Source organism: Sus scrofa, chromosome 16 (genome assembly GCF_000003025.6).
Source record: "Sus scrofa isolate TJ Tabasco breed Duroc chromosome 16, Sscrofa11.1, whole genome shotgun sequence".
NCBI lineage: Eukaryota > Metazoa > Chordata > Mammalia > Artiodactyla > Suidae > Sus > Sus scrofa.
The window spans coordinates 44,241,956-44,268,203 of record NC_010458.4 but is presented as its reverse complement, the minus strand read 5'-3'; the positions used below and the strand labels follow the sequence as shown (position 1 = coordinate 44,268,203).

At 39.2% G+C, this 26,248-nt stretch overlaps 1 protein-coding gene across 7 annotated transcripts in view; it reads right to left on the bottom strand.

Moving 5' to 3' along the window:
* NLN (neurolysin) overlaps window positions 1–26,248 on the bottom strand; it is a 107,918-nt gene that overhangs the window by 65,420 nt on the left and 16,250 nt on the right. For 3 of the 7 annotated variants that reach the window (NM_214359.2, XM_005672488.3, XM_021076576.1), the window contains 2 exon segments: window positions 2,902–3,050; window positions 7,946–8,205. In NM_214359.2, coding sequence (NP_999524.1) covers window positions 2,902–3,050; window positions 7,946–8,205 — 409 coding nt within the window. 7 annotated transcript variants of the gene reach the window in all.

Here is a 26,248-nt window from a genome sequence, read left to right as displayed (position 1 = left end):
TCCCCATCAAATTACCAATGATATTTTTCATGGAACTATAACAGAATATTTTAAAGATTGTTTTAAAAATATTAAAGCACAAAAGCCCCAGACCAGCCAAAGCCATCCTCAGAAAAATGGAGCTGGAGGAATCAGGCCCCCTGGCATAAGACTATACTACAAAGCTACAGACATCAAAACAGTATGGTACTGGTACAAAAGAAAGGTAGATCGGTCAAACTGGACAGAAAGCCCAGAATTAGTTTCTAACGGACCTACAGTCAACTAATCTATGATAAAGGAGGTAAGAATATACAATGGGGAAAATACAGTTCATTCAACAAATGGTGCTGGGAAAACTGGACAGCTACATGTAAAAGAATGAAATTAGAACACTCCCTAACACCATACACAAAAATAAACTCAAAATGGATTAAAGACTTAAATATAAGACTGGATATTACAAAACTCTTGGAGGAAAACATAGGCTGAACACTCTCCAACATAAACCACAGCAATATCTTTTATGACAATAAAACCAAAAATAAACAAATGGGATCTAATATAACTCAAAAGTTTTTACACAGAAAAGAAACCCTAATGAAATGAAAAGACAACCCACAGAATGGGAGAAAATATTTGCACATGAAGCGACTGAAAAGGGATTAATCTCTCCAAAACATATAAACACTTCCTGCAGCTTATTACCAAAAAAAAAAAAAAAAACAACCTCAACAAAAAATGGGCAGAAGATCTAAACAGATAATTCTCCAAAGAAGACATATAGATGGCAAAAAAACACTTGAAAAGATGTTCAACATCACTATTTACTAGAAAAATGTGAATCAAAACTACTATGAGGTACCACATTAGACCAGCCAGAATGGCTGTTATCAAAAAGCCTACAAAGTAAATGCTGGAGAAGGTGTGGGGAAAAGGGAACCCTCTTACACTCTTGGTGGGAATGTAAATTGGTGCAACCACTATGGCAAACAGTATGGAGATTCCTCAAAAAACTAAAACTAGAATTACCATTTGATCCAGCAATCCCACTCCTGGGCATCTATCCAGGGAAAACCATGACTTGAAAAAGTACATGTCCTCCAGTGTTCACTGCAGCACTATATACAATAACCAAGATATGAAAGCAACCTAAATGTCCATCCACAGGAATGGATAAAGACAATGTGGTTTAAATACACAATGGAATATTACTTAGCCACAAAAAGGAATGAAATAATGGCATTTGCAGCCACATGGATGTACCTAGAAATTATCATGCTAAGTGAAGTCAGTGAGACAATGAGACACAAATGTCATATGCTACCACTTAAAAGTGGAATCTAAAAAAGGATATAATGATCTTCTTTGCAGAACAGATACTGACTTACAGACTCTAAAAAACTTAGGATTTCCAAAGGTTGTTGGGGGAGGGATGGGCTGGGGGTTTGGGATGGAAATGCTGTAAAATTGGGTTGTGATGAGCACTATACAACTATAAATGTAATAAAATTCACTGAGTTAAAACCAAAAAAAAAAAAAAAAAAAAAAAAAAATAGGAGACTATAAGGGCCATGATTTGAATTTCCCAGAATAACACTGGGGTCAAAAGTTGAAAAGAGAACAATTAAACTAGTAAAGAATAATCATAACATTGTTTTAATTTGTTACTTTTATAGCGTGAGAGATGGAAAATTATGAAGCACATAGATGAATACAAATTATAGGGTGAAAAATGTCTTGAGAATGTAGACAGCAGGTAAGTCTTATGTGTCTAAAAGTCTTGATTATATATTCTAAAGCGACTTACAAATAAAATGAAATTAAACTTTTTTTATTTCAACTCTTGTCATAATTTGCTAAAAGGAGCACAATTTTGAGATTTTTTTTGCACATACAACATACAAAATTAAACAGAAATGCCTAGTATTGTAAAACACTGGTTGTTTTCCAAACAAATTGCTGAGTGCAATGAAAATAAAAATTCAAAGCAAAGATAAGAAAATGTTAGGAAACAAATTAACATTGGCGATGAAAAGACCAGCAACACGGAAGGAAGATCCCCTTAAGAGCATTCATTATCCATAATATCCATGAGTCCTAAAAAATATAAGGATGACAGACAGGAATGCCTCTAGCATGAAACATCAATAGAATGTGATGAGTATTTTGGCCAAAACTACACAGTATTTATAGAGAAGACTTAGAATTACAGATATACACCGTTTTATGCTCGGCCTTAATTTTAAGCGAGTGTAATTAATAACTGAACATAAACCTAAGTGATATAAAATTATATAACAATATGCTGTGCCCATTATTATAATTATTAGAAACAAAATCTAGGAACATTCAAATACTTTTTTTTCTGATTGTACCCACAGCATATGGAAGTTCCCAGGCCAGGGACTGAATCCAAGCCACAGCTGCAACCTACGCAACAGCTGTGGCAATGACAGATTCTCTTTTTTTTTTTTTTTGTCTTTTTTGCTATTTCTTTGGGCCGCTCCCACGGCATATGGAGGTTCCCAGGCTAGGGGTCGAATCGGAGCTGTAGCCACCGGCCTATGCCAGAGCCACAGAAATGCGGGATCCAAGCCGCGTCTGCAACCTACACCACAGCTCACGGCAACGCCAGACCGTTAACCCACTGAGCAAGCGCAGGGATTGAACCCGCAACCTCATGGTTCCTAGTCGGATTCGTTAACCACTGCGCCACGACGGGAACTCCAATGACAGATTCTTAACACGCTGTGCCAGGCCAGGGATGGAACTTGCACTGCTGCAGAAACAACACTGGATCCTTAACCTGCTGTGCAACAGAGGGAGCTTCTCAAATACTTTTTATCATTGGTAAAAGGTTTTTATTTTTACTCTGGTTTTTTTTTTTTTTCTTCTAAAGAGATTTAAAACATCATTTACCTTTAAACGAACAATTCTCAGAAAGATATCTTCTCTCATGCTCATCTCAATATCAAAACGAGAAAGTCTTTTGTCTGCTTCTGTACTTGCTGCTCGTACTTCTTTGTCAGAGGAGACATGCTGGGGAAAGTCTAGCATGGTTCGTTCCACTGTTAATAGAGCAAAAGACCATATGGACTCATCGAATCAGAAATAATAAAAACGCCTCATACCTAGACGAATGATTGTAAGTTTTTCAATTTTATAGTTTCTGTAAAGGCTCCTAAGGTTATCAAAAAACAGCATCAAATGCAGGACTTGGCTATTCCAGTGGCATTATTAGGAAAAATAGGGTGTGTACTGAGTACTTATCGAAGCATATCTAGGGTGCAATTTATTAACTGGGAATGTAGGGGAAAAAAGATGCAGTTCTTTTTTTGGTCGTTGAATTTTTTTTTTTTTTTTTTTTGCTATTGAATTGTACTTTATATTTATTCTGTCTTTTTGTCTTTTTAGGGGTATACCCGCGGCATATGAGGGTTCCCAAGCTAGGGCTTTAATCGGAGCTGTACCCACTGGCCTACGCCACAGCCACAGCAACGCCAGATCCGAGCCACATCTGCGATCCACCACAGCTCACGGCAACACCAGATCCTTAATCCACTGAGCCAGGCCAGGGAGCGAACCCGCAACCTCGTGGTTCCTAGTCGGGTTCGTTTCTGCTGTGCCACAAGGGGAAGTCCAGATGCAGTTCTTATACTGAGGCATCTTACAGTCTTGGAGTTCGGGGTATGAAAAAATACATGAAGGAGGTTCCCACTCTGGCTCAGCAGGTTACAAACCTGACTAGTAATCATGAGGATGCAGATTTGATCCCTTCCCTCCATCAGGAGGTTAAGGATCTAGCATTGCCATGAGCTGTGGTGTAGGTTGAAGATCTGGCTTGGATCCTATGTGGCTGTGGCTGTGGCATAGCCTGGCGGCTGCAGCTCCAATTCATCCCCTAGCCTGGGAACTTTCATTTGCCAATGGGTCACCTTGGTGTATAGTAGAAAATTGACAGAACACTGTAAACCAGCTATAATGGAAAAAATAAAAATCATTATTAAAAAAATTTGGTGGTTGTAATATTTATACATTTGTATCTGATATCAGTGAAATACTCATACTATAGGAAAAAATCAGTATGGGCTTATAGTGATAGTTGTGATTATGCTGTGACAACGAATACATTTTTATCTTTACAACTTTGAAGGTATTGTTGAAGGTATTGTAAATAGGTAAAATTTACACATGTGATACATGGTAGACAGTAAAGCTAACCTTTACATAACATGAAATTGCCCAACTAAACAAGATAACTTACATGAGTCCTCTTACAACATTGTACAATGTAAAAAAAAAAAATGCCATAAAAATCTGAATAAATTCAGGAGTTCCTGTTGTGGCACAGCAGAAACGAATCTGACTAGGAACCATGAGGTTGCAGGTTCAATCCCAGGCCTTGCTCAGTGGGTTAAGGATCCGGCATTGCTGTGAGCTGTGGTGTAGGTCGCAGACGAAGCTCGGATCTGCCGTTGCTGTAGCTGTGGCACAGGCTGGCAGCTGTAGCTCCGATCAGACCTTAGCCTGGGAACCTCCATATGCCACAGGTGCAGCCCTGATAAGCAAAAACAAAACAAAAACAACAACAACAAACAAAACCCCAATAAAGTCAAAATGTCTCTTTTTAAAAAATCAATTTAGATAATTATTTTAGGATATGATGTAATATATCTTTTTTTGTCCTTTGATTAAAGAAAGAATGGAACTTAAGATATAAAATTTAATACATACAACACTTGTTTAAGTGAGTTAAATATAGAGTTACAATTTCTGTTTACTTTTTAAAATTCGTTGAAAAAGATAATACGAGGGATTAAAATTGCTCAAGAACTTAAATGAGCAGAACAAAATGCAGGAGTCTAAAAGTGGAAACATATTCTTAAACAAACAATAATACTGAAAACCATTTCCTTCCTTACTTTGCCACAAAGATCTGGAAGCGGACTTATGTTCTCACTGTCAAGCTATAAATAATGCTGATGCTCGGTACCTGACACTAGACAAATGTGGTTTTAACAGCTATTGCAGGTGGCAGAATGAACTCTGAAAACATACACAAATAAGAGATTGTTAGTCTTTAAAACTCTCTTCTCAGAGTTATGATCCTGGCAAAGCTGAAACGAATCCTACTAGGAACCATGAGGTTGTAGGTTCGATCCCTGGCCTCGTTCAGTGGGTTAAGGATCCGGCATAGCTGTGAGCTGTGGTGTATGCTGCAGACGCGGCTCAGATCTGGCGTCACTGTGGCTGTGGTGTAGGCCAGCTCCAGCTCTGATTCAACCCCTAACCTGGGAATTTCCATATGCTGCGGGTACGGCCCTAAAAAGCAAAAAAATTAAACATATAAAATAAAAATAAAAATCTCTTCTCAAACTCAAACATTTTTGTGATTAACCCACAAAGATAAATTTGCAAGAGAGCAAGAACAAATATCACAAAACTAAAGGTATATTTAAAAGATGTATGATTGAGTGGTAAAATAGAATTTAAGATAATTATGTTTAAAAAAAGTTTTTTTTTTTTCTCCACTGATTTTTGTATTTGTTAAAAGCATGAGCTAGCAGGATGGCACACTGTCTTAGCCGTAAGTGAGTGAAGAAGTGAGCATGTGAACCAAGAACAAATCATACACAGTGTGGGAGATAAAATATTAAATTGCCAGCTGGAGAGTTCCTATAGTGGCACAGTGGTTAACGAATCCAACTAGGAACCATGAGATTGCGGGTTCGATCCCTGGCCTTGTCCAGTGGGTTAAGGATCTGGTGTTGCCTTGAGCTGTGGTGTATAGGTCGCAGATGGGGCTCAGATCCCACATTGCTGTGGCTCTGGTGTAGGCCGGCGGCTATAGCTCCGATTAGACCCCTAGCCTGGGAACCACCATATGCCGTGGTTGGGCCCTAAAAAGGACAAACAGACAGGGGAAAAAAAAAAAAAATAGCCAGCTGGGAAAGGTCCGCTGAATGGGGACCAACTTCGACTTTGACTGCAAGACCAACCAGATTTCTTTTTACTTATGAATTCAAAGTCAAGGCTTATAACAAGATTTAATGGCCAGGAAGTACCTTTCATGGCACAGTGGAAATGAATCTGGTTAGAATCCATGAGGATGCTGGTTTGATCCCTGGCCTTGCTCAGTGGGCTAAGGATCCGGCGTTGCTGTGAGCTGTGGTGTAGGTCGCAGACACAGCTTGGGTCCTACATTGTTGTGGCTGTGGTGTAGGTCAGCAGCTGCAGCTCTGATTCAACCCCTAGCCTGGGAACCTCCATATGCTGCAAATATGGCCCTAAAAAAGCAAAAAAAGAAAAAGAAAAAGATTTAATGGCCATTAATGAGAACGAAGCAGTGGATAGTAAGAGGCCGGAAATGAAGAGGTAAGAGAAAGTAGCCAAGTCTCTATTATGGGAGGGGAATAGGGTAGGCAACTCTTGGTGGGGTAAAGACATAGCTAGATCACTAGGGCTGTTCAGGATTCTGTAAATTCCAGAATATATATAGATGTTTATGATACTCCATTCTACAGATAGCTTATGTTCTTATGAAGCCTGGATACTCAGTCAGGTTTGTTTAGTCATAATCATCCTACAAAATATACCCAGTCCTTTGAGGTAACTAGTATAAATCTTCATTCCTTATAACCAAAGGGTCTAATACTTGTATTATAAAAAGAATATATTTTAAATATAGGAAATATGGAGAACAGAGAAAAGCATAAAAATTAAATTAAAAATCAACTATAAACCTAGTACCCAAGATACTGGTGATTATTAAAATTTGTTTTCTTCTAGTTTTCTGTTTTTTTTTTTTTTGCCACACCCATGGCATGCAGAAGTTTCAGGGCCAGGGATTGAACTTGCCCCCACAGCAGTGACCTGAGCCACAGCAGTGACAATGCTGGATCCTTAACCCACCGAGCCACCAGGGAAGTCCATCTTTCTTTGTCTTAATGTTACTAAATACTGTTTCTAAACATGACTTTCATGGCTACATAATGTTATAAAAGGTAAATGTATCATAGTTTATTTAGCTAGTCTACTGGTTGACACTTATGGGTTATTTCCAAGCTTCTGCTATGATAAATTTATACAATGTTTATACATAAATTTATACATGATTTTTCCTATACCTGAATATTTCCTTAGATTATATAAATGTGAGATGTACAATTAATACTGGGCTAGGGTATGAACTTCTTAAAAGTTTGATAATATATTGCTCTTCAGAAAGCAGATGTCATCAGGGTATATGTTTTATAGCAATTAAGACATTTTTTAAAAATTATAGTGGATTTACAATGTTCTGTCAATTTCTGCTGTACAGCAAAGTGACCCAGTTACACATATACACATTCTTTTCCTCATATTATCTTCCATCAAGTTCTATCACAAGTGACTGGATATAGTTCCCTGTGCTATACAGCAGGGCCTCATTGCTTATCCATTTTAAAATTAACAGTTTGTATCTACTAACTCCAAACTCCCAGTCCATCCTACTTCCTTCCCCTTCCCCCTGGCAACCACAAGTCTGTTTTCTATGTCCATGACTTTGTTTCTGTTCAGTAGATAGGTTCATCTGTGCCATATTTTAGATTCCACATATAAGTGATATCATATGGTATTTGATTTTCTCTTTCTGACTTACCTGACTTATTATGAGAATCTCCAGTTCCATCTATGTTGCTGCAAATGGCATTACTTGGGTTCTTTTTTATGGCTATTAAAAGTTTTGATATATATTGCTCTCCAAAAACCAGTTGTAATGAGGGTATACATTTTATAGCATTTTGCCACATAATAAAAAATCTTTAATCTTGGATAATATAAATTCTAAGCAATTATGATTAATCATTAAGCAAAAATCAATATCCTGTAAAACTGGAAAATGAACTGCCAAGACAGAAGGCATAAAATGGTATATGTGCCCACAAAATGAAATATCGATGTGCTTTTGCATCCTACTCACCTATATACTTCACTTCCACATCTGCCAGTGCCTGCAAACAGTTCTCATAAGTTACCTCTTCAATGTCAAGCATTCCAATATCATCATACACCTGTTTGGTCTGCGCAATCAGCTCCTCAGTTCTTCTTTTAATTTGCTCTGGTGAAAGATCCCATCTTAAAACATTTCTGCCATCCACAGTATAGGAAGACATTGCCTGAAGAGGAGACATTGCTTCTCTCCCTAAAGTCATTCTCAATAAAATCCCGGAACCACCAACCCTAAGAAGAGTTAGAAAAGGGATAAAAATTAGACATTTCTGTTGGTCCAAAGTCAACACAAATATGTAATATTGGGAGTTCTGTTGTGGCTCAGGGGTAACGAAACCGGCTAGTATCCATGAGGACACGGGTTCTATCCCTGGCCTCACTCACTGGGTTAAGGATTGGGCACTGCTGTGAGCTGTGGTGTAGGTCACAGATGTAGCTCAGACCCAGCATTGCCGTGGCTGTGGTGTAATCTGGCAGCTGTAGCTCTGATTGGACCCCTAGCCTGGGAACCTCCATATGCCATGGATGGTGGCCTAAAAATACAAAAAACAAAAAACAACAACAACAAAAAAAGCCCCAAACTCCCACAAATGTGTAATATCTAATTAAATTTAAAATTAAAAGAACTCTCTAATAAAATTGAGCAAATTTCTCTTCAGTGACTACTTAAGCACAAAGCTGAATACTCTTGTGTTTTCTTTTTTGTTGTTGTTGAATAGTTATAGAATTAATGTAACTTGGACTTTCTGAACACTGAATTGTTTATGTAATTAAATCACATGGAGAAATAGTTAGGTGTCAAAGACATAATAATTGCCCTTCATAAATTAAATCAGTACTCTTTCTTTAAACATTTTTCCTCTGCTAATGTCCACTACTAAGTATAAAGACTCAAAAAAACGTTTTGAGATTCAGCAAGGAAACATTTTCAAAATTCTCTTTACTGAACAACAATTAAAAAAAATATTTTGCCAAAATTTCATGTAAATTAACTATGGCAATTTGAATTTAAGACTTGGAAAATAAACTGGCATTATTCTAAAAGATAAAGAAAACAATTAAGAATAATACCAGGAGTTCCCGTGGTGGCGCAGTGGTTGACGAATCTGACTAGGAACCATGAGGTTGCAGGTTCGATCCCTGCCTTTGCTCAGTAGGTTATCGATGTGGCGTTGCCGTGAGCTGTGGTGTAGGTTGCAGACGTGGCTCGGATCCTGAATTGCTGTGGCTCTGGTGTAGGCTGGCAGCTACAGCTCTAATTCGACCCCTAGCCTGGGAACCTCCATATGCCACGGGAGTGGCCCAAGAAATGGCAAAAGGCCAAAAAAAAAAAAAAAAAAAAAAAAAAAAACCAAAAACAAAAACAATAATACCAGAAGTTCCCTTTGGCTCAGCAATAACAAACCCGACTAGCACCCATGAGGACTTGGGTTCAATCCCTGGTTTCACTCAGTGGGTTAAGGATCTGGAGTTGCTGTGAGCTGTGGTATAGGTTGCAGATGAGGCTCATATTTGCTGTGGCTGTGGTGTAAGCCAGCAGCTACAGCTCTGATTCAACCGCTAGCCTGGGAACTTTCATATGCCACCAGTGTGGCCCTAAAAAAAGACAAAAAGAAAAAAAAAAAGAATAATGATATCAATCCTTTACTCGCTTAAAACATTTTAAAACACTGAAACTAAAAATTGATACTGCAAGTAAGGCTATATATATTTATATTATGTAATTATTGTAATATATAATCATAGAGCTCATGAATAAAAATATTATAGTAGCTGACATTTATTATATTTAGGCATTGTACTAAATGTTTTCCATTAATTAACTTAGTCCTTACAACCCCATGAGGCAGATACTATGGCTATTTCCATTTTGCCAAAGAGGTAGCCAAAACACAGAGAAGTTAAGCAATTTGCCCAAGGTCACACAGTTAGCTATATGGTATGAATTAGGATTAAAACCTGGTGATATATACCCAGAATCCACTCTTTTAACCACAACGCTAAACTTAATTCCTATTATCTTACAAGACTCCAATAGGACATTATGATGTAGGCAGGACAATATTCCCTTTCAACAGATGATGCAATTGCGGCTCAGAGAGGCTAATTGATTTGTTTAATGTCATTTGTTCAACAAATATTTATGGGCACACTCTGTATCTGGTCATTGTGACCAGCGCCAAGGATAAACAGGCAAACTGACTGGGACTCTGCTACTTATAATTTAAGAGAGAAGGCAAACTGATAAATTGTCTATCATACTACGTTGAGATGAGTGCTATAATAACCCGGGAGAACTCTGAAAGATCACAGAAAGACTAGAAGGAGCAATGAGCAAGCCAAGATCTGAACAATATGCAGAGAATATCCAAAGGTGAAAGGCTATAAGGGAAAAAAAGCCTGAAAAGGAAACAATGCCTAAGTAGTGACTAGAGAATGAAGAACCGTGGGAATCATTTAAGAGCTCAAACTTAACTCTGAAGGCAATGAGAGAGCCACTGAAGGGTTTTAATCAGGTGAGAGATGAAAAAAGACATGATTTATAAAGAAATTATTCAAAATTGTAATGAGTTGAAATGTTTAGAAAAGAGGGATCATTCCAGAGACACACTGTATCTCTAATTGGGGTAAAATATTATGGTATGCCTAACTAGGAAAGGGGGGGGGAAATCGAGTGATTTAAGAATTATTCAGTAAGTAGAATCACTATGACTTGGTACTGACCAGATGTGTAGAGGAGGTGAGAGACTCAAGATGACATCCAGGCTTCTGTCTTGGAACTGGAAGGATGGACAGGGGCACCAGGGCTAAAATATGGAACTTAGACAGAGGAGTCTCTCTGGGGGGCAGAAAGAGAAATTCAATTTTTAAGGCAATTTATGCAAAGTCTGAAATGGCTGTGGCAAATGTAATAATAAATCATTAATATTAGATGCTAATTGGAGTTATATAGGTGGCTGAACTGGTCCAAGGGAATTTGCAGAGTTGGAACAGAACAACTGAGTTCTAATTCTAGTTTATCTATTTAAAAATTTTGTCTTTTTAGGGCCGCACCTACAGCATATAGAATTTCTCAGGCTAGGGGTCGAATCAGAGCTGCATGTGCCAGCCTATGCCACAGCCATGCCAGATCCAAGCCAAATCTGCAACCTATACCACAGCTCATGGCAATGCTGGATCCTTAACCCACTAAGCAAGGCCAGGGACTGAACCCTCATCTTTGTGCCTCCTAGTCAGGTTCATTACTGCTGAGCCACAACAGGAACTCCTCTAACTCTAGTTTAATCAGTGAGGTAAGAAGGAAAACCAAGTAAGGTGGTTTCCAGGAATTATGAAAAGCAAGCACTGAAAAAGGGAGGGAGTGACTCACAGAATGAAATGATGCAAAAACCTCAAGAAAGATGGAGGAGCCTCTGTTGAATTCAGCAAGAGGAAAGCCATAAAGGATCCTGGCAAAGGCAGTGTTAGCAGGATGCTGAGGGTGCAAGTCAGATTACTATGCCTGCGGGCTTTGGAGAAGGTAAAGAACAGGGGAAGGAGGAAATACACCTCAGCAATTCTCCACAGAGCTGGGTGTGAAAACAAGGAGAGCTAACACCACAGAAGGGGCTGAGACGCAGAGGGGTGCATTTTTAACACAAGAGACACCAGAACAATGACCCCCTTACCCGTCTCTCCATGAGAATGCTCCTGTGTGAAACAAACGGGATGATGGTTACACTCAAGCTGGCAGAATCTTTTCTAATACATTTCCAAATTTCTCCCTCAACCAGTTGAGTTATATATTCACCAGGAGTCATGCCTATTGTTCCAAAACCTGTTTATGCCTATCACACTCAATTTCGTGTAATTTAAATGTTACTGATTAAAGGTATGCACATAAAGAATGATCTGTTGTTTAGGTAAACTGTCTTGGGAATACTTTTAAAAAGACAGTTACTAAAAAGCCAAAGGGAAAAAAATGCTGGTACAGAAGACTGAGAAAAGAATTATGGAGATTCAGAAGGCTTCTTAATTCAGATTGCTTATGTGTGCCTGGAGTGTTCCTGCTCCACTTTGAAGAAACTAAAACTGGAAATGAAGAATAATGCATTTTTGGAAAAGTTCATGCAAGGACAGTGAGGAATGCCAATCAAGTGATTCACACTTAACAAAAAGACATTGTTTTTTCATCGAAATATTTGAAAATTAATATACAGGAGTTCCCATTGTGGCTCAAAAGGTTAAGAATCCAACATAGTGTCCATGAGGATGCAGGTTAGACCCCTGCCCTCGTTCAGTGGGTTAAGGACTCGGTGTTGCTGTGAGCTGTGGTGTAGGTTGCAGATGCAGCTCAGATCTGGCATTGCTGTGGCTGCTGTATAAGCTGGCAGCTACAGCTCTGATTCAGCCCCCATCTGGGGAACTTCCATATGCCACAGGTGCAGCCCTAAAAATAAATAAGTAAATAAATTTTAAAAAAGTAAATTAAGGAGTTCCCGTCGTGGTGCAGCAGAAACGAATCTGACTAGGAACCATGAGGTTGCAGGTTCGATTCCTGGCCTCGCTCAATGGGTTAAATATCTAGCGTTGCCGTGAGCTGTGGTATATGTCGCAGACGTGGCTCAGATCTGGTGTCGCTGTGACTCTGGCATGGGCTGGCGGCAACAGCTCCATTAGACCCCTAGCCTGGGAACCTCCAAAAAAAAAAAAAAAAAAAGTAAATTAATATATATTTATGTTTTGTTTCAATACATTGAGCAATTTACTACTTTTTATAATTCTATTTGAAACCAATTTTTAAAATTAATTATTAAATGACCTATGGAGCAAGGTCATAATGGAAGTAGGAAGAAATGGCATATAATCCATGGGCAGAGCAAACTGCTTTTGATAGGAAGAGATCAATAAAACAGGTAAAATGGAAATAGTAAGGTTATAGTAAAAAATAAGTGAGGTGTGTGAATTTAAGAAGCCAAAGGTTAAGCTATCTGACAAGAACAAGGGTATTTCCCTAGGAGTGGATGGTTGATATAAATGCGTTGAAGGGTACAAAGAACAGAGAGTCTGGAATTGGGAAGACTGGCTATATGAACACTGGAGTCAGGGGCTCGATGGCTGGGCCTGAGGGAAGAAAAGAAGACTGAAGCAGGAGCCAAAGTCTTCAAAGGATGGAGGGACCAAGCAGGTGGTTGAGAGAGGGCATCAAGAATGGGGAGGCCAGACTGTGAGCCTGGAAGGTGATTTTACACAATGGTGAAGAAGTGGTCTGGGAGCATAACTGAAACAAAGTGGGAGTTGGAGAACAAAGATGTGTTGAGAGAGGGAAATAGGGAAATACTTTCTTCATGGTTGAGCGGATTTCAGGAAAGGTTAAGAGGAGAAGAGAGGATCCAGAGAGTATGAAAAAAACAGAGGCATTTATTTACTGTGGGACAGGGTAAAATACAAAACAACAAAGCAGGAATCCAAGTTCAACCAACAGCTAAACACATGTTGGTTGTCTGGCTGTTCACCTCTTCACCCATCTAATTAGACACACTTTCTTCTCAGTACCCTTGCACCCCCTACAAAAATCCATGATCTTCGAAGGTGGCTTCCCCTTCTCTCAGAACTCCTGTGAGAGAAAGGGCCTTGTGCCTACTGACTGTAACTGAGCAAGCTGTGTCCTTGACTGCAGCTGGCATCCATTTTACGAGAAAAAGTGGAATCTGACTTATGATGAAAGAAACACCAGGACTGGCAGAATAAAGGAAGGAAACCAAATATTTACTGACATCACTGATACCTGAGACCAACTGATTTGGAAGCCTGCTCCAGAGCTGGACTTTCCAGTTATGTGAGTCTACTGTTTAAAGCCAGTCTGAATGTGGTTTTATGTTATTTGCCTCATACAGGATCCTAACTGAAAAAGGAATGAAAACTGATAAAGGACTGGAGGTCAGAGTATAAGAAATGATGGGTGACTAGAGGGTCTTGCAGGCTTGGTGGTGACCTAAAAGAACAGGAATGTGAAGTTCAGGGTGTGGAGCAGGCTGGAAATTTCCAAAATAATTATTCCCACAATCCCTTGTGAATACATAGAACTAAGACCTTGAAGGAAGAGTCAGCCAGGACCACGACTGGTTGGACTTCTGAGGAAGCTGCAGTGCACGTGAAGAGGCTGGCCATGGGATTACTGAGGTGAAGATTGACGAACAGAACATAAGTCTTCTGCATCTCAATACCCTGCTCTTTTCACCAGTCCTCTTAGTACAAACCAATTACTGTGGATATTTTCACTATTGTTAAACAGCTTTAAAAGAAAATTACGTCAGAGTTCCCACTGTGGTGCAGTGGGTTAAAGATGCAGCTGTGTCTCTGAGGTGGTACAGGTTCAGTCTCTGGCCTGGCACAGGATCTGGTGCTGCAGCTGTGGCGCAGGTCATAGCTGCAGCCTGGATTCAATCCCTGGCCCAGGATATACTGCAGGTACGGTTGAAAAAAGGAATAGAAAGAAAAAAAGAGGGAAGGAAGGAAGAAGGAAAGAAAGAAGAAAGAAAATTACATCAAACATTTCACTGGTAAGATGTCCTCCAATGGTTTTCATTTTTTCCCCTAGCATTTATCAAAAAGGTGAGTGTTTGGTCACAACACACAAGATTTCAACTCAGTTTAACTGATCATCAGCAGCTCTACCCTGGCTGAATGGCCATACGCATGATCACCGTCGTACAGTTCCTGATCCAACTAATGAACAGCTACCCCTTTCTTAAAGTAATATTATTCCCTAAATGTTGAAGGGGTAAAAAGAAAGGAACAGAAGTTAGTAATCATGATTTCACGGGTGAACACAACACATGAAAAATTTTATCTTACATCTTCTATTCTCACGTTCTGGGATTTTGTCTGAATTCCTTTTAGGATTTATAACTCTCTTTACCAAAGAAAAGGAATGGAGACAGGATTCCCTTACACTTCTAACTAAAACATTTTGATCTACTGAGAATTTTTCTCTTTGAATTGTCTTTGCTTTCCACTGCCATTGTGCTGAGTATTCCTCCTTTCCCCCTTTATTATGATTTCAAGCTCATTCAAAACTTTGAACGCTGGTACATTTATTTCTTCCTCCTCTTCAGTGTCTCTGAAGCCCTAAAGAACTGCACCAGTACACATTCAGTCATTCTAGCATCTGTGCTTGCAACTTTGAGAATCTGGTGAGGATTTTTTTATTGACTTTTTGCAACTGGCAACTGAGAGCTACAGAAGTTTGAAAGCAGGCAACACACCATGATCCTGTCTTTGTCTATAGCAGTTATTATGTGCAGTTATCTGAATATGAAAATCTAGATTAAATCTGAGACTCCTACTGTCTAATTAAACACTAGGTTTTTTAGGATCCCCCCCACCCAAACTTTCAGGCTATTATTTCAGTCCCAACCACCTTGGGACTTCATTTTCTCCTCTGTCTTCAAAGCATTTTTCAACACGCAACTCTGAAATTTCTAACCAAGAAATAATACAGAATACCACAGTGGAACTGACCAACAGGTGCATTTGTTAGGGGTCTATTCTCCTGTGTGCAAAAAACAAGTACTTAGAAAAGAGAAAGCACGTGGCATAGACTATGAGAGAGATCATCGGGCTGCAGAATTTTGCTTGGACAAACGAGCATGCCACAGTTACTGTGAGTTAATTATTGTCTTAAAACTTTAGCAAAACTTTCATGGAATGTACTTTCAGAAATGTTCTCCTGGATTCTAAAGCATAGTTTAAAGACCTCAACTTCCTCCCATCCAGGCATCTTTGACTATTTCAGTTCATACAGATCTGAAATAGATCTATCACCTTTTATTTGTACCATTCATTTTAGACATTTTTTTTCTTTTTAGGGACGCACCTGTGGCATAGGGAAGTTCCCAGGCTAGGGTTCAAATCAGAGCTGCGGCTGCTGGCCTATGCCACAGCAAGGCCAGATCCATGCTTCATCCATAACCTACACCACAGCTGTGGCAACGGCAGATCCTTAACCCACTGAAAGAGTCCAGGGATCGAACCTGCATCCCCACAGATACTAGTTGGGTTCTTAACCTGCTGAGTCATAATGGGAACTACCATTTTAGACATTTAAATTACTGTCATCTATCTGTTCAATTGGTTTATACTGTATTTTAAATTAGACTAGGACTTTCCAGCACAGTAACCACTGTACCTATCTTGTGTCGCACCCCAGCACATTGCAGAACACAGAGTAGTTGCTTTATATATTTGAAACACGATGGTTTTGTTATGGCTTAAACATGACCTCAAACCATCTCTGTTCACCATCACAAGTTAACATCCATACAGGAAAGTGTGTTTTATGAGAGTCAGGACTAGAGCAAAATTCCATCATGAAAAATGTCACAACTTCCATTTCCCCAGAAATTATATTTAACCCATGTTTCATCCTTTCCCTCTGGTGTTACTGTGTTGTAGTATGTAGTTTGGATGGCCTTTCCTGAAATTTGCCCCAATTCTTTAAAATATTTGACAAATATTCCTAGCGTTTTCTTTGGAATTAATGTTTCTCTACACGCTGCTGTTGAGGGCCACATTTCATCAGTCCTCACAATTGGAATTTTAGTTATTTCTCATCTGGCTATTTTGTCAGAATCATCCCTTTTAAAACTTGATTCCTACTGTGCACAAATTTGTTTTTTTTTTTTTTTAAGTCACTGATTTAACTATGTCACTCCTTTCCTTACAACTTATAGGCCACAGCTCAAGGCCAAGTTGCTTTTATCAGAGCATTATAGGGCTCCTTAATTTTGCCTTTCAACCGAGAATTAATCTTACTACACTGTGCTTACCAAGAGAGAAAATTCAAGTTACAAAATTTTACCTGAAGATTCTTGGTATTAGTTCTTGGTACTAGTCCATTAACACACCAAACATATGTCAACTTGCTGTTTTCTTTCTACTCCAGGTGTCCTTTTAATCCTCACATTCCTGCCACTGTCCCAAAGGTTGAAGCCTCTCTAAGTGGTGAACCTCTCCCTTACTCCCAGTCTCTCCCCTGCTATTCAAACCTCCTTACACTCCCAATCTCTTCACAGAGCACTGTTTTTTCCACTTTGTCTTCAACAAAACCTGGACCCCTGCAGAACCTAATGCTGCCTCAAAGCAGTGTGCTCATTCTCCTAAGGTTCTCATCCTATGGATCCTTGGGACAAGATGAAATTTCTCCTAGATGCCTCGACATAGTTTCAACTCTATCCTCTGAGGCAGCAGCCTTCCTGCTATACCACTCACTATTATCAACTGACCTCCTTGCCACTCCCTTCCATTTATCAAAGATCTGGCTCTGCAGTCTTTTCCATTGTAAGCTCCAAAATCATTCCAAGGCAACTCTTAAGGTGAGGTGGGTGAACTATACCACTTCCTTAACTTCAGTTTCTAGACCTATTTTGCTCCAAGAACCTTCACATTTATTCTTCTTACCACCACTTGGAGATGCTCCCAAGACATGATCAATTCTGGTATTGTACTCTGACCACCTTCTACCCTTTCAGGTTCCATTTCTCTACTCCTGTGATTCTTATTTTTCTTTCTCCTTTAGACCTCAGGTCCTTTGATTTCTATTCTCACTTAATTAGGCATTTCTCATAGCTCCATTTAGACCTGGAAAATTACTGCACTTGTTAGGGGCCCACTTTGGTCCTCCCGAATCTGCACCATGATCAAAAGAGCTAAGAGGAGGCGCCCACGCACAGCTCCACCCCTGCTGACCACACAACTATGCTCTGAGTACCCAGGACTCCAGAATTCCTTGCTCAAATGGCTCCCAGAGCCTAGGCAGGTCTCTTCCCTGAGTCAGCTTTTTGAGGTTGAATTGGACCACTGGTGTGTACAACTCTCAGACTGAGGTGTGGTCATAGGTCAGGGAGAGTGTGGTTGGAGCTTGGACTTACAGGTAGAGGTGTCCTGTGCATGTGAGCCCTTCAAGGTACAGGAGGGAGCCAGGGTGGTCTTCCAATTGGACTGTTGTCCCAGGTTGCACAGATGTCAGAAGTGAGTCTCATCTATCTATTCAACATCCTTCATTAAAACCCCAACTTCCCTGCTCCCAGACCTTTGCTATATCCACATTAAAAACCTCTGCTCAGGGAGTTTTCTTGTGGTGCAGTGGGTTAAGGATCCAGGGTTGTCAGTGCAGCAGCCTGAGTTGCTGCTGTGGCGCAGGTTTGATCTCTGGCCTGGGAATTTCTATATGCTGCGGGCACAGTCAAAAAGCAAACAACCGCCCCCCCCCCAAAAAAAACCCACCTCTGTCCAGGACCCTTTTAGTCAGCCACCTTCCCAATTCTTACATCCATATTTCCAAACAGGGCTATGGGTTTTGATGCTATTATATCATACTCTCTAATTTGAGCTGAATTCTAAGGCTTCAGGAAAATCCATTCATGAAGATCTGCCTCCCATTTCCTACACCGATTATTTCAAACCACAACCAGTCTACCCAAATTTCTTTCTCCAATTTGTCACTCACTGACCTTGCTACCTATGTTACTGAAGCCATCAGAAATTTCCTCCAATTTCCCACCTACCAACGTAGTGACGTCTGTATCATTTTTCTCTCTGTACTGCTAACTAGGAGAAAAGCTATCTTATTCAAAGCCAGCTTCTCACTCTGTACATGGGTCCTATTCAATCGCTTCCAGAACACTCAGTGAAACATTCTCTCTTCTAGTAGAATCTTAAATGTCTCCTTTGTTCTGCCTCTTCACATGCACATATGTGCTCAAGCATTTACGTTTCTTCGTCTAAATAAAACAAAATCTTCCTTGATCCTGGGTCCTCTACTAGAAAACACCCACTATTTCTCCCCTTCCTTTCATTCCCAAGATTTTTCAGTTGTCTAGCCAGACTTGCTGTCTTCACGTACTCACCTCTGATTGTTTAACCTACTTCACTATGGATCCTCATAAAAACATGAACCTCTCTCTCAGCAGGATCCCCAATGATTTCTATTGAGCCCAAGTGACAATCTTCAGTACTTACCTATTGTTACTTTTTGTGATATTTAGCTGTGCTGCAATTCCTTCTTTTTTTACTCCCTGTTTTAGAACGTTCCTCTCCTTTAGCACCTGTGATGATGTCCTTTAGCACCTCTTTTCATTCTCTGTCTCTGGCTCTATTGTCACAATTTTCATCATTTGCTTTTTCTTTATCCTCTTCCTTAGGACTCTTTACTGTTCCTCAGCATTCCCTTCCACACCCCCTTTTCGTCTCTTTTCATTTTGCACACTCTTCCTAGGGTGTTCTGGTCCACTTGCACAGCTACAAATGACACCCACAGCTACAGGTTTCCACATCTCTACCTCTAGCCCAAACCTCCTGGGTTCCACATCCGTATATCTAATGCCTACTGGATATCTCCACGTGGATGTCAATGGTCACCTCAAACCCAGTATGTCTAAAATTAAACTGACCGTCTTCCTTACCCCCCAGAACCAAACCTGTTGTCCTATATTCCTCATCTCAGTGAAGATCACCAGTGTGCATTCGGTTGCCCAAGTCAAAAACCTAAGTGACTCTCTGGATGTTTTCTGATCTACTTTCCAGACCTCCTGCAGAGTAATCTCCCTAACATGGAAGTCTGATCATGGCACTCTCCTTCAGTGGCATGGTTTAGGACCAAGTCCTAACTTCACTGAACTTGAGGATCAAGTTCAAGCTACTTAACGTACAAGGCTTTTCTGGGTCTGCTCCTGTTTCATGGGCTTTCTCAATGCCACTCCTTTGCCCTCAAATCTATGCTCTAGGCACAAATAACTACTTTCATATCTCCCCAAAATTGTTAGGCTCTCTTCAGGCCTTTGTGGCATCTTTCCCTTTGCCTGGAACACCCTTCCTCTCTCTTACCTGAGGAACGTCACCTCTTTCATGTTTGACTTAACTTTCAGATCTCAGTTCATACTTCACCTTCTCCAGGAAGGCTTCTTTGACTACCTCCAGCTCTCTTAGAAGTTATTCCTCTGTAGTCCTAAACTATCCTACATGTACACTGACCAATGCACTTACCACACTGACGAGTATCCACCGGTTTACTTAGCCGTGTCTTCAATAGACCCTGAGCAGTGACTGGGTTTTAGTGCTATTTGTAGACCCTGAGTCTAATGTACTTTATGATACCTGTGTATTTTAACAAAAATACACAAAAAATTCTACTTAATTTAATAATTTCTTCTACTATTTACATGTCTAATATATAGGTAGTTCCATCTGAGAGCATGTAACTTCTGTGGAACATTACATAAAGCTCTGCTTTGCCATTAAGGAAGATGAAGTAGCTTGAAAAGGACGGCATATACTGGATACTCAAGAATCCTGAAATCTACTAATAATTTTTCTTCTGAATGGACTGATGCTTTGGAGAATCAGATGCAGAAGTATCACTCAACAATTATGGAGCCCTCCAGTTTGGGTACGTATAGCCCCCTAACAAAGGTAAGCATAAGGTATTTGAGTCACCAGCATTCCAGACAACAGCTTTTTCATTTGTGGACTTTTTAATTTGGCTTAGGATCAAACTGTTTTATGAACAGAATGTTCTAGAATTGAATGCCTTAAAGTAACTCAACTTTAACAGTAAACAGAGATTCGCATTCTTAGCCAAGATTGTTTCTTTCAATGTTCTTTAGCAGAATTAATGTCCAGAAAGATCATTCTTGCTTGGTTTCTTAGTTTATGGAAAATGTAATTAAGCATAGTAAAATGTATTTATGTCTCTACCCACTCCCACATTCTTTTTCTTAGTTTTAAGGAAGGTTTGTCCCCCAATCTATGGGATCAGCTATTGAGTCCTGCAGTTTTCCAACATACTGTCTTCATTCACTTCCTTGCCTATTGCTTATTCTTCTACATTATGCCACCAAAAGGGCTCTGGCAAACATCAATTTTTTTTGCTTTCCGAGTTCTTCTTCCACTTTTCTGACCATTTCTTCTCTATCTCCTTTGCTGGCTTCTCTTCTTGCACCCATTTAAAAATGTTGGGTGTCTTCCCTGGTTCCATCCAGATCACAGCTGGAGCTCCAGACCCACAGATGTCTCAGGTGCAACACATTCAAAACTTGACCTTTCTCATGAATTCACAATCTCAGCTTAGCACCCTTCACCTAGGTTCCCAAGTTAGAAATTCGTCACACGAAAGATGAGTTTCATCATCATCCTTGATATTTATTGAGTCTATTGAAAGAATCTGAAAAGGAATGCATGTACAACTGAATCACTCTGCTGTACAGCAGAAATTAACACACTGTAAATCAACTATACTTCAATAAAACTTTTAAAAATGAAAAAAAGAGAGTCTATTAATGCGCCAGGTATTATAACCAAGTGTTTACATGCATTTTTTAAAATTTAATTTTACTGGAGTATAATTTAAAATGTTGTATTAATTCAGGTGTACAGCAAAGTGAATCAGTTGTACATATAAATATATCCATTTTTTCCCATATAGGTTATTCAAACTATTGAGTAGATTTTCCTGTGCTACATAGTACGTTCTCATTCATCATCTACTTTATACAGTAGTGTGTATATGTTATTTCCAATCTCCCAATTCTTCCCTCCCTGCAACAGTTTCACCTATGTTAACCATGAGATTGGTTTTGAAATCTGTGCATTTCTGTTTTTAAAATAAATTCTTTTGTGCTACTTTTATCAGATTTCACACATAAGTGATATTACATGACATATGCTTCCTTCTGACTTACTTCAGTCTGTATGATAATCTCTAGGTCCATCCATGTTACTGCAAATGGCATTATTTCACTCTTTTTAAATTGCTGAATAATAATCTATTGTATATATGTACCACATCTTCTTTTTCCACTCTTCTGTCAATAGGCGTTTAGGTTGCTTCCATATCTTGGCTAAAACATAATGCTGCAATGAACATTAGGGTGCATGTATCTTTTCAAATGATGGTTTTATCTGAATATATGCCCAGGAGTGGGACTGATGGGTCATGTGCTGATTCTATATTTAGTTTTCTGAGGAACTTCCATACTGTTTTCCATAGGGATTGTACCAACTGACATTCCCATCAACAGAATAAGAGGGTTCCCTTTCCTCCACACCTTCTCCAGCGTTTATTGTTTGTAGACTCTTTGATGATGGGTATTCTGACTGATGTGAGGTGATACCTCAGTGCAGCTGATTTGCATTTCTCTAATAACTAGTGATGTTGATCTTTTCATGGTTTTTTTTTTTTGCCATCTGTATATCTTCTTTGGAGAAATGTTTAGATCTTTTGCCCATTTTTTGACTGGGTTTTTTGGTTTTTTTGATATAAAGCTTCATAAGATGTTCGTACATTTTGGAGATTAATTCCCTGTCAGTTTGTTCATTTGCAAAATTTTTCTCCCATTCTGTGGACTGTCTTTTTGTTTTTTTGTGGATTTCTTTGCTGTGCAAAAGTTAAGTTTAATTGGGTCCCACTGGTTTTTGTTTTTATTGTTATTATTCTAGAAGGTGGATTGAAAAAAAGATATTGCTGTGCCTTACATCAAAGAGTGTTCTGGCTATGTTTTCTTACCAGAATTTTATAGCATCTGGCCTTACATTTAGGTCTTTACTCCATTTTGAGTTTGTGTATGGTATTAGAGAATATTCTAATTTCATTCTTTTACATGTAGATGTCCAGTTTTCCCAGCACCACTTACTGAAGAGACTGTCTTTCCTCCACCGAGTGTTCTTGCCTCCTTTGTCATAGATTAGTCGACCATAGGTGTGTGGGTTTGTTTCTGGGCTTCCTATTCTGTTCCAGTGATCAATATTTCCGGTTTTGTGCCAGTACCATACTGCTTTAATGACTGTAGCTTTGTAGTATAGACTGAAGTCAGGAAGACTGATTCTTCCAGTGTTTTTTTTTTTTTTTTTAATATTGCTTTAGCTCTTTGGGGTCTTTTGTGTTTCCATACACATTTTAAAATATTTAGTTCTAAAAAAAATATTTTGTTCTTGTTCTGTGAAGAATGTCATTGGTAACTTAATAGGGACTTCACTGAATCTATAGATTGCCTTCGGCAGTACAGTCATTTTGACAATATTGATTCTTTCAATTCAAGAGCATGGTATATCTTTCCACCTTTGTGTCATGTCATCTTTGATTTCTTTCATTAGCATCTTATAGTTTTCAGTATACAGGTTTTTTGTCTCTTTAGGTAGATTCCTAGGTATTTTATTCTCTTTGATGCGATGGTAGGTGGGACTGTTTCCCTAATTTCTCTTTCTGATCTTTCATTGTTAGTAGATAGAAAAGCAACAAATTTCTATGTATTAATTTTATTTTCCTGCAAATTTACCAAATTCACTGATGAGCTCTATCAGTTTCCTGGTAGTGTCTTTAGGACTTTCTAGGTACAGTAACACATCACCTACAAACGGTGATAATTTTATTTCTTGTCCAATTTGGATTCCTTTTATTTATTTATTTATTTTTGTCTTTTCTTGGGCCGCTCCTGCAGCATATGGAGGTTCCCAGGCTAGGAGTCTAATCGGAGCTGTAGCCGCCAGCCTACGCCAGAGCCACAGCAACAGGGGATCCGAGCCGAATCAGCAACCTACACCACAGCTCACAGCAACGCTGGATCCTTAACCCACTGAGCAAGGCCAGGGATCAAACCCACAACCTCATGGTTCCTAGTCGGATTCGTTAACCACTGAGCCACAACAGGAACTCCTGGATTCCTTTTATTCTCTGATAGCTGTGGCTAGGACTTCCAAAACTGTGTTGAATAATAGTGGTGAAAGTGAACATCCTTTACTTGTTCCTATCTTAGCAGAAATGCTTTCAGTTTTTCACCTTTGAGAATGATGTTAATGGTGGGTTTATCATATATGGCTTTTATTATGTTACATGCATTCTCTTATTTAATCCTTTCAACCAGCCAAGAGGCAGGTATTATTAACACAGTGTTACTGGGCACAGAGAAGTAAAGTAGCTTGCTCAAGGTCACACAGCTGGTATGGAGCTGGGATTTAAACCGAGGCCTCACTATAGAGCCTGTATTCCTTACTATGCTATACTCATGTTATATCTGCATCCTTGAAAAGCTAAACATCAGATTTCTCACCAAATGTACCTCCCTGATCTTCCACTCTGCTTACAACTGGGAGAGAATAAGATAGGTAGTTAAAGCATACATACTGACATCATGTGTCTGATTTCTTATCTGTACCACTCCCTGAAGGCCAGTTGCGAGGGCTGTGGAGGAGTGCTCCACTTAAGCTTTCATCCAGCTCTGAAAAACAGGCCATGTAGGCATGGGTAGCTTAGGCATGGGCAGCTTTTAATCACCCATTTCCAAAGAATAAAACAACTCAAACTGGGACAACCTGATGGCTACCTTTGAACTTTGGTTTCATTTTTTTTCCAGAGGTCTTTGTTTAACTAGTCTTAGGTAAGCAGTAAACCATTGGATAAAGTGTTTTCCTAGGAAACTGTAAAGGCTTTTTTAAAGCAGTCAGGCAAATACATGATCTACATTTCTTACAGATAAGTTACAGTTGAGGCATTCTAAGAAAACTTTCTCTGCAACAAATGCTAGCTCTTTATTCCCTGGTGATTTCTCAGATAAGAAATACTGACATCATCTGTTATTAATAATGCCTACACTGCAGATTATATTCTTCCCCAAAAAGGCTCATTGCAAAGGGATTTCCCATGCAGTAAATTAGTCGATTCAGTCATTCCTTCAGTAAATACAGAGGTTACAAAGATGAGTAAGACAAAGTTATTACCCTCCAGTAGCTTATAGACTTATGAAGAAGAGGCAGAGATGGATTAGAATATCAGGCAGCAAATTTCATGCAAATAAAACAATGGGGAATTTAGAAGACAGAGCAAGAAATCTATCTTGGGGAGGTTCTTTTTTTTTTTTTTTTTTTTTTGTCTTTTTCGCTATTTCTTTGGGCCACTCCCGCGGCATATGGAGATTCCCAGGCTAGGGGTCGAATTGGAGCCATAGCCACCGGCCTACGCCAGAGCCACAGCAACGGGGGATCCGAGCCACGTCTGCAACCTACACCACAGCTCACAGCAACGCTGGATCCTTAACCCACTGAGCAAGGCCAGGGATCAAACCCGCAACCTCATGGTTCCCAGTCGGATTCGTTAACCACTGCGCCACGACACACACACACACACACACACGCCCTTACAACTTGGTTCTCTTTTTTCTTTATACCCTTTATATAAAAACTTTATTATTAGTAGTAGTATTACCTGTCAGTAAACAGCTAACAGAACTGATCTAGAATAGCTTACTTTTATTTTTTTCAACTAGCATTTGTGGAAGGTCTTCTAAGTATATTCCAGGAAATGTTACTTATAGTACCTACTTCTAAATCCTTAAGTTTTATGTTTTGGCATCTATATGTCAACTTGATCTATATGAATCTGCATTGAAAAAATTTTAAGTAAATGATACTTCTCCTGAAGACTGTTTGGTCTTAAAAAATCTGTTAGGAAGAAAGCATTAAAAAAAAAAAAAGGAAGAAAGTATAAATAAATGAATTAAGTCCCTATATAGTTCTTGGTACTCAGTAAATATTTGTTGAATTAATTAAAATCTGTGTGAAAACTGAATGCCAGCCATAGGTTAGTTGGAGTACACTAAGAAGGCTGACTGATCTCTTCTCCCAGGTCAGGGCAAGAATGAAGACATTTTCCTCATTCCACTAGAAAGTACGCTCTTTGAGAAGATAGACCATGTCTTAATCATCTTTTTACTTTTTTGGAAAATGTGAAAGAACCTATCAGCGCTTAGCATATATTTTATAACTGCTGAGTCAAGTATAAGAAAGCATTAAAAAATCTAAATAAGCCTGTCCTAGAATGACTCAAGTTTAGCCCTAGATACTAAGTAAATAAAGTGATAAAGCAATCAAGAGAATATGCTAAGACAATAAAATTTTAAAGAAAAGCAATTAAAGTGAGGGATATATCATAAAGACACTCTGAGTCATGGATAGATTCTCTTATAGGACAGACCAGTACACTTAGAAAGCAAAGTACTACAATTTGACTGCTCTTGCTTCCACCTGCTGGTATAGGAAAATAATTTTTAGATTGTGTATAAAATGTTTAGAAGCTCTAGGAAAAAACTTTACAAAAACTCTTGAACTTTCCAAGTGCTCCTGCCAGGGTAAATTCCCATAAACACTTGTTCATAATACTATATTGGGTACTGAACAGAACTACCCTAATGTAGAGACATTCCAGTGGCCTTTATTCTGAGTAGCCTCCAGAGCCTGATAAAGCCAA